General features: G+C 43.2%; 1 protein-coding gene across 1 annotated transcript; it reads right to left on the bottom strand.

The window, feature by feature from the left end:
* Window positions 1-303: 303 nt before the first annotated feature.
* On the bottom strand, window positions 304-8,188 carry nol11 (nucleolar protein 11; the record flags this gene model as incomplete). The annotated part of the gene is made up of 18 exons (XM_079220188.1): window positions 304-839; window positions 1,216-1,323; window positions 1,738-1,830; window positions 1,932-2,010; window positions 2,192-2,434; window positions 2,603-2,728; window positions 2,936-3,120; window positions 3,209-3,274; window positions 3,528-3,619; window positions 3,719-3,842; window positions 4,321-4,397; window positions 4,801-5,007; window positions 5,527-5,668; window positions 5,917-5,974; window positions 6,141-6,289; window positions 6,579-6,635; window positions 7,396-7,509; window positions 8,042-8,188. 18 exons carry the CDS (start codon window positions 8,186-8,188, stop codon window positions 726-728), a joined length of 2,181 nt encoding a protein of 726 aa, XP_079076314.1. The 3' UTR covers window positions 304-725.
* Between the last annotated feature and the right edge of the window lie 1,487 nt (window positions 8,189-9,675).

Below are 9,675 nucleotides of genomic sequence, written 5' to 3'. Positions count from 1 at the left end.
TACTTTTTTAAATATTTAGCGTATTACAGTAGGGCCTCTTGTAGATTTACTTCTCTTCATACCGCTCTTCATAACCCTCTCAGTAGAATAAAAGTTTTGCAGTAACTTCAGTTCACGGTATGGCTAGGTGCTTCTACACAAATGAGTACAATGACCTAAATTACCATTAAGAATTATAAAAGTAATACAAATGAGTAAAAGCGTGCAAAAATCGTGACGATCACCACTAATGTCAATGCATCCCACACTACTTCACAAGTATCATTTAATGAAACAAACAAAGTCACACAAGGATTAGCAGTTTTCAAATTATATATTTGTATTCAATATAAAAGGCTTTCCTGTGGAAAACCCGGTACAAAGTCACAGCCGACAGAAACAGCCATTCATTCTCACAGTTGTGTTCGAAGGTAGAGTCCTATGATTATGACAATTATTAACCAGTTTGGCATTGAGAAGACAATTTATTTATCATGCCAGCCATATTATCTTAATGGTCATCATTTACAAGGTTCAAAGGCATCTGCAATGTATGCAATGCCTAACTTACACACATTAACAATAATTCATACACGGTAAAACTCACACATCTGGAGTCTGATGGCCAGCCTTTCTTACCAAAAAGCACTTAATATGTGACCATTTGGGACAAGTATACGACCTTCAAACCAGTACAGGTGAAAAGACCCAATAAGCTCAAAGATTTATTAAAAAGTATACACATTCTAAAACAGCTCAATAATTTCAATGGAGTATTGTCCGACGTCCTTCTTCACCTTCATCTTATTGAGCTCTTGGAGGCTGCCCTCGATCTTTCCGAGCTCAGAAACCAGTCTCACCTGAGGACACAAGGCATCTTCTCGTCAATTTCTTTCCCAGATAACTTTTCAGATGCAACAGTTTTCTGATAAAAATGCAGTACTCTGTATCCCGTTGCCATACACAACCCAACGCCCAATCCCTGGCAATTATAAAACATGTCTATGACCTTTGACCACCAAATTCTAATCAGTTAATCCTTGAGTAAAGATGGACGTTTGTGGCAAAGTTGACAAAATTCCCTTCAGGTGTTTGAGCTATGACAACAACAACAAAATCACACATAATATATATTTGTAGTTTGTGCATGTGATCCCATCCCCTGTTGATGTTGTAGTTTTCCATTTGACTAGAATATTTAACATGCAGCCAGTTGCAGGGCGTACGGCTGGTTACCTGAGACTTGATGAAGCTGTGGAGGTTCAGCAGTAAGCCCTTGGCCTCTGGAGTCATCACCAGCACTGTGAAATGGGCGTCCAACAGCAAGCATACCCAATCCATGATCTACAATCACATGCAAAGGAAAACAGAGTTAGTAATTTCATTCCCTTCCAACTAGAATGACTGAAGTGTTGCCTTCCAGCCTTTGTTTACGACCATTTAGTTACGAACAATTCACTGACAACCCAGTTATTATTGCAGAGACAGATTGGTGTAGCAGAAGTCCAGCGCTTTTACATGATTGTTACATATTAGAAGTTTATGCTCTTTGGCTGAACTTAATTCCAACCGCACGCAGTTCAGCTCAAAATGCGAGTCTGACTTCCACCATATCTGGATTTGACAATCTGTCAGCAAAGTATATTTTTCTGCATCCGGACTCGTCACTTGACGTGTCCCGGTGTGACAGGAGATGCGAGCTGCCTCAATATGCCAAGTACGGCCACACTAATTATCCAGTTAGACATTGACACAGACCTGAGTCAGGCTTGGTGATCTCAATCCATGAGTCTGTGGGAGAGCATCTTGGGAATATTTTAGGTAAAGGAACTGCAGGTACTGGAGGAAAAGCTGATTTGACGAGAAAGAACATTGAATGTTATAAATAGCGTTTCGTCTAAGCATCTATAGTTGGTGTTATAAAAATATGCAATTAACTGGCGGTCACTCACAACAACTTGTTGGGAAGAGAGATCTTTTAGGTGTGGGAGGAGGAAGGAGTCGCTGTACGCCGTCTGCAGGACCTCATTTCTATACAGCTTGAGTTAAGATCTCATACATAGTCAATTAAAATCACTGCGGACAAAGAGTCTGCCATTATGCTGTTTAACTATAACAAAGCTTGTCACTGGTATACAATATGTGGGTAGGGGTTGAATCCTATGATAAATGATAAATAAACAACAACATGTGGCAACATAGTGCAGGATACAGTAGGACAGCTTTGTGCAATCCCACTGGACAGATCTGTTCTGGTGGCGTTGAGGTCTTCTCCTCCTCTTGTTGTGCTCTGGTGCCCCCACCACCCAGGCCGTCCGAGCGGTCCTCGTCAGCGGAGGTGGGGCAAAAGCCATTCAGCGCGCCGACCGGGCCGCGCTCTCGAGCAATCAGGGTTTCCATGAAGGAGACACTGCCGGGCTCCAGGCTCCCATTCGCTACGTCAACGTCTGACATGCTGAAAGACCATGGTAGAGCCACACACCGTTTATTTTCTTCCCGCATTTTTCACTACACCGAGTCAGGCTAAAAATCACATTATTAAAACCCTAAATCCCCAAAATATGTTGTCCCTGAGGACATCAGTTTGGGGGTTGTGCACTTAAATCAAAACCATCAGTTTTACCTGATAAAGGCCTTCAGGCAGGCACAGGTGACGGCTTCAGGGATGTCAGGGAAGAACTGCAAGCAGAGCTGACACAGGAAGTAGTCCTTCCTCTCCAGGGCCAGGAGCACAAGGTCGGGACACACACTGTTGAACGTCACGATGGTGAATGGTCACATAAAGCAGAAAGGACAATTATGGTAAACCATCACAATTATGACATTCGTATTCAAAAACAGGTTCAGACGGAATACCAGTTAAATAGTTTTGAGATGTGATCTATTTATATTTTTCAGTTATATCTCTCACTCAAAGAACAACATCACCTTGATCCCATTGCCATGCCTTACTGACCTGTGGCAGAGGCACCGAGTGTGCACTAGCTGAGCCAGGCTGCTGGGGGTATAGAAGGCTGGATCCTGCAGGCTCCGGGACACCAGGGTTGATGCGAGCTGTCCCAACGAGGGCTGCAGATCCTGGATGTCTGTCCTTGAGAGGAGCACCTTCACTTCCCTCTGGACCTCTTCTACTGGTGCGGTCTGCATGAGGAAATTAAAATATTTGTTTCAATTATAAAATTGCACTTTTTTTGCCAGAAAATCATACAAATAATAATCTTATTCTTACCTTGATGAGCTCCAGAACTTGGTAATTTGTTAAACTAGGTGCTGATTGGCTCTTACGGGTTGTTCTCTGTATGGAATGAGAGGAATACAACCATGGATGATACTATTGATGGGATAATTACTAAACCATGACTCACAACTTTACAACTTGAAAGCAAAAGCAGTGAATTGCTGACTCGTGAAATCGGTGTCACGTTCATCAACTGGTGTTGTTATGGTTCTAGTGTGCGAGCATGTTTAAGATGGGATGAATTGTCTGATGAGACCGATACTTCTTTACATAGTCATTTAGGTTACCCATTATAGATCAATCTACAAACCGTCTTCCTGGTCTCCACTGTTCTCGAGGGATGAGCTTTCTCTTCATGCAGGATGTTATTCCAAGATGGTACAGAAGTGGGAGCTTTGGACTCTGTTGCAGTAAGAAAAAGCACAGTGTACCGAGTGAACAACTCTGCAGTGTCAAATTAGTGCAAGAACATGTTATTACTGCATATTTGTTTAGGCTCACCTTCAGTCTTGACCTGCCTCAGTTTTCCCAGTGCAGTGGCCAGGGAAGATTTGGGGCACTCATATGGAATAACTGAGAGGGTTTTCCCATGTGGAATGAATAACTTGTTGCAAAAACTCCATAGCTAGATCAAAGACAAGTGAGGAAAGAGAATACAAACAGGAATTTTAAGTTAGCGAAGATTAACAGTGATAACATGAGCTAGGACAACTATTTCAGCGTCAATATTAAGAATGTAAACTGCAATAAAGTTGTGAGGAGGGACAGAGAGCCCAGTCACGGTGGAGAGCAGCCACAATGCTTTGCCAAAGTCATACAGTCCTCCATCAGCACCCAACAGCTGGAAGGACAGGGAACCTTGGCCTACAGTAATTAAACCACGAAGGAAGCTGGAGTGGGTGCTAGGCTCACACATACTCATGTACACACTGGTGATTGTCCCGTATGAGCGCTAGGGCCCAGCAGTCAGCATAGCTAAAAGTATTACCAGTATTTGTTTCATCTACTGAACATACAACAGAGACACACAAAAAGAAATACAATTCTCTTGGTGGGTTATGTGCGCACGCACACACGCACACGCACACACCAAACATTCCTACCTGTCCGTAGATTTTTCCCGCCATCTCTTTTCCTGCCTGAAGCGTCTGGAAATTGGTATTCCAGATGCAGAGGAAGTCTGAAAAAATCAAAGACAGAGAGACGTTCAAGACCCACACACAAGCTTGCATTAGATACTGGAGTCACATGGCTTCAGGTCATCATGCCTTCATTACCAAAAACCCTGGTAATTTCCCCACAGCACAATACAGAGACACTAGAAACAAAATTCAGCTCCTTTATTGGACAGATGATAGTTTAATTTGTTGCCACTTTCTACACTGAACTTTTCATCCTAAAAACCTTGAGAACACAGCTCTCCGTAGATCCCATATTAACTTACTTAAAATGAGCCTTGCATAAAAAGGCACTTTTAGCAGAGTGAAAACCAGCCAGCTGCTCATGCAAATAATATCCGACAACCTGTCTGAGTAGAGCCCCTGGGGTCTTCATTTGCGGCAGTGTGATTAAAATGCATTTACCTTTGCCGGATCCGGCAGAGGGGTGTGGCACCCCCACAACAGCGACATGTGCTTCGTCCAGGGCCTGAGCCGATGCAGACTCCAGGAGGCCCTCGCCGACGGGAAGACCCAGCAGCAGGCTGCGGGGCAGTGAAAGAGCCTGGGCCCCCTCGTCAGCCACCAGGACCCTCTCAGAGACTACACTCTGGTATACATGACCATTAGGGTCTGGATGGAAGGGAAATGAGGCACAAAAAAAAGATTAATGAGAAAACTAATACCACAACACCTATCTTACATGTGCAACATAATGTGTAACTTGAAATAAACCAAAAAATGAATGTGCAATTAGTCACTGCTGTTTTTCTGTTGAGTTTTTTGGGTTGTGAAACACTTAACTCACAGTAGCGAAACCATAAACAAAATATGTATGCAGCAGGACAAGATTTTGTCGCCCAAAGCGTCCTGGTTCGTAGATCATGTGGAGAGCAAAAGAACTGCAAACCTCCCGACTATCGTCTGACGATAAGTAAGCTTTTCACTGGTTTGAAATTAGATTGTAAACCGGCGACTTGTGAATCAATCCTGCTGTACACGCTGTCTTTCAACGGCAATCGCAGTCTCGCATCTCAACTTGCTAATAGGACTGCAAACAATGAGCGGTGCACAGAAAAGGAAGTCCGCGAAATTAGCCTCTGCTGTCAAACAGTGATACTAAAAATACTTTCACAGGAAACTCAGACTTACAGAGATAAAGCAGGCAGATGTGTTTATCCCTGTAGGAGGCAGAGAAGCTGAGCGGGGAAAGACCCGGCTCTTCCCTCTCCAGCCGGTACCTCTGGAGGGTGTTGGGATTCAGTCTCTGCAGGTACAGGAAATGATCTCCTTTCTGTGGGACGACATTGACAGCCAAGGCAAACTGGCCTTTAGAATTACCAATAACAGAGTTGATGTCCGAGGACAAGTCAAGGACAAAATAAAATAGTTTTGGGTAAAAGGGTCGAGGAAATACATGGCAGCCATTCACAGTCAAATTATTTGTTTTTACAAGTTACAAGCACAACGAATGCTTAAATCTGAAGTCATTCTGTTTAGTTATCAGCTTTTGTGTCTCCTGTACAATTTAAATGATGTTACCTGTTCGGTTGTGAAAATGACAAACTGCTGTGACTCTGTCACTATGTTGGTGCTCCACCTAAAGACAAAAGGAACAATCAACCACACGCTAAAAGGTGAGGCTGCTGCACAACCCGAGCTATTGTTTGAAATTGAATTGTCAATATAAATTGTTAAAATGTAAACATCACTCTCAATCCAGATTATAACCCAAAGGGTTTAGCGGGTCTGTAAGTGATACTGACCTAATGGCCTCTTCTTGAGGCAGGACTTCCTCGATGGGCTGCTGGGGAGCAGCAAGTAGGGAGTCCAGGAGCCTCACTGCTCCTCTAAGGAACAACACCACAGGCTCCCCTCCAGCCACACAGTGGACCCTCCAGACATCTGATGACACCTGGAGAGAGAATTCATACACAGGAGAAGGAATGAGGATGGGCTCAGACTCGGTTCAGATTGTAGTTTCAGTGGCATCGGTAAGGCACAATGGACATGTTCAAATGGAGCTGTGACAGAGTGTGAATGAACTGCTTCCAGCATGCTTGGTGGAAAACACAAAGTCATTGTCCCCGATTGTATTATTCATCACGTCTCATCCCTCTCTGTGGCAACGGGGCTTTTCACAAATCAGGTGGAATCACTTCTGGATTGATCAGACAACACATTGTTCAAACTAGTTCACGTACGGTTGCTTTGAAGGCCTGATCCAAGTGGAGGTCTTCTTGCTTCCAAATTCTGATCACCTTCAAAAAATAAAAAACACAGACATTACTTTTGTGACAAGTGTCGGGCAGTTATTTCTCAAAGGACAGATCTACAGTGACACCTAGAGTCTAAATGAAAGACAAAGTGAATAACAACTTAATTTCAGTTTATTTATCAAGGGCCAAATGCAGTAGTACGGTCAAACCTTTAAATGAGGTAACACTGAAGTGAATAATAAATCATATGGACACGGCCTCCTGAACATTGTCTCATCTTTTGTACAGCTGGTAGTCAAGTGAGTGGGAGAATGAGTCATGCAGAATGGAAATTCAGAAAGTACAAGTTTACAGAAAAAAAGAAGCAACATTTCAGCCACTGTTGCACTTTGGAGTTCACTTTGAGTAATAACTATTACATTAAAAAATATGTTTGTTGTCATATGCACAGATAACAGACAGTCACTCTGTACAATGAAAAGCTTATTTTGCTGGGTCCTCCTAACACACAGAAATTACAATACAAAAGATAAAAGATGAATACAAATAAGGCACAAAATATAGTAATAGTATTGCACAAAAACGTGATGACAGTATTGCACAGTGTATAAAGTATTACTCAGCGTTTAAAATCAACTATGCAATGCTACAGATATTCAAGCATGGTCGTGACATTAAGTCACAGCAGCAGCTGTTCACATGTTTACATGTAAGAATGTATCCATTTTGCCCCAATTTATTTCCAGGTTTCTGTACAGGCGGTGCTCCAGACACCACTAAGAGAAGAAGACGTGAAGCCTACCTTGCTGTCCGACACCGCCACATACTCCTTGGTCTGCGGGTTGTAGACCGCTGAACAGGTCAGTGTCTGTCCTTGCTTCACAGTCCAGCTGCTCAGCGGCTTCTGGTCCGAAACCTGGCGGGACCACGAACACATGCATGAAAATAGCACCGGTAAATACCAGCAATGACGCTACAACACAAACAAAAGTTCCCCCTCACTTCCTAAAACGCTGCCACTATGCCATAGTGTGCCCACCTCGCTGGGAGAGTAGGGAGCAAGCAAGTGAGGCCCATTCTGAACGGTTGGTGCGTGGTAAACCGTTTGGCGGTATGTGGAGCAGTACATGAAAGTAATACACACTCCGACCGAGCAACCCGGCTAGCAAGCTGTGCGACATAGCGCCCGTTAGCTCACAGTTGCGTGTAGTTGTATGCTGGCACACCGGTTACTATCACCGGGCCGACCCGGGCTCACGATGTTGGCGCAACAGGAGTCCGCGCTATTACAGCTGGAAGTGGCGTTATGTGTGTTGTATCGTGTCGTGTCTGTTCTGATGGTTTCTGCCACAGTAGCTAAGACCAGCCGAGGATGCCAACACGAGTTCTCCAGGTCGCGCCGATCAGCTGGGTAGGAGAGCCGCCTCGAAACAGACGTGAAACGTTACCTTGTACAGCGTGACCGATCTGGTTGAGTCGGTGACGACGACATGGTCGCTGTCTCTCTCCTCTTCGATCCCCAGAATACCTGCATTTGACAGATTTTGAGCTGGAGCAAGTCCGCACAACGTGTATCCCTCATAGAGCGCGGCCATGCTGGACGAGAAGAAAGCAGAACTCGTAGGATCTCGCGAGAAGAGACGAACGCTTGTCGGAGGCAAACGGGTGTTTCTGTCGAGTTGTGCGTGCCCGCGCGCGTTCCTCGTCGAGATTTGTCTTGCACCTCGCGGGAGCGCGCACAGTGTAAAGCGAAAATTACAGAAACAGAAACTCTGATTTAACGTGGAGAAGCCGTGCATTATTTGCATTCTGTTCGATGTAGTTGCAAGGAGGACGATTCGTTGTTATTATTATTATTATTATTATTGTTATTGTTATTATATATTTGTAATCAAATATACCCCCAAAACAATGTTTAATAGTAGTTACACAGGATAAAGTTGTGAATATACACAGTAAATCAATGAAGCCACTAGTTTGAGAAAAAGAGCCACCAATGGTACAGATTTACAGACAAAAGTAATCTCTATGGCTTAAAGATCAATAGAAGTAATCAAATATGTGCTTTCTCTCACAGGTCAACATTTCCTTATGCATTTGGGCTGGAGCCTTTGGATGGATCTAATGGATGTGGTGAAAAGGAGCAGAAAGGGAGGAAACTTGTATATGAAAGGAAACATCCTGTCTGTGCAAAATCAAATGGTGTCATGTGATCCTCATATAGCCTGTCAGGCAGGTGAAGGAGATAGGTCTGCTGTTTAACTGGTGGAAACAGACCTAGCGCAAACAGGATGTGGGTTGTCGGCACGGTTACACTTGCTGTTGCTGCTCCCCATCTCAGAATTTATGAGGCTTTCTGAAGGGAGGATGTTATGTAACCCAATGTGTTCCAGTGTTTATGGGTACGGTCATAGTTACATGTTTGTCTGATCAAAATTCTTTAAACACTCATGCCACTTAACATACACTTTTTTTTTAACTTAAACACATGTCACCTTAACATACACTTTAACTTAAACACACATGTCACCTTAACATACACTTACATTAATGTTATCTGTTTGTCTGAGCACTTTATCTTATACTTAATTTAATACCCATTGCACTGTTGTTGTCGTTGATTGTTGATTGTTGTTTGTCTCGTCTAACGTCTCATGTCTAATGTTATGCGCCTTCTGCCTAGAAAAAAATCCTCGTTTGTGTAAACATTCCTGGCAAATAAACGGATTCTGATTCTGATTGAGTTTTTATCCAACAGTTACTCGTGCATTTGTATTAGCTGCAACCTTTTAATTGCATTCGATAATTAAGCTCAGTATGTTTATGGTAGCTGAATTGACACATGGACACAGGGTGGATGTTATAGATTGCTTGAACTGATATACCCACTGTGCAGGATAGACACTATTTTATAGACATTGTATTGGCTTGCAGTTCACATCAGTTCACATAAGCCGAAAACTAACATTGGATTAATCCAAATTGTATGGATGTGGTGTCATATGTATGTTATGTATTCTATACTCTCTATTTTTTGAATTTTCTGATCCTATTGGTCATATGGTATTCATCCATTATTCTC

The sequence above is a fragment of the Taurulus bubalis genome (assembly GCF_910589615.1).
Source record: "Taurulus bubalis genome assembly, chromosome: 6".
Classification (NCBI taxonomy): domain Eukaryota; kingdom Metazoa; phylum Chordata; class Actinopteri; order Perciformes; family Cottidae; genus Taurulus; species Taurulus bubalis.
This window is presented reverse-complemented; position numbering and strand designations above follow the sequence as displayed.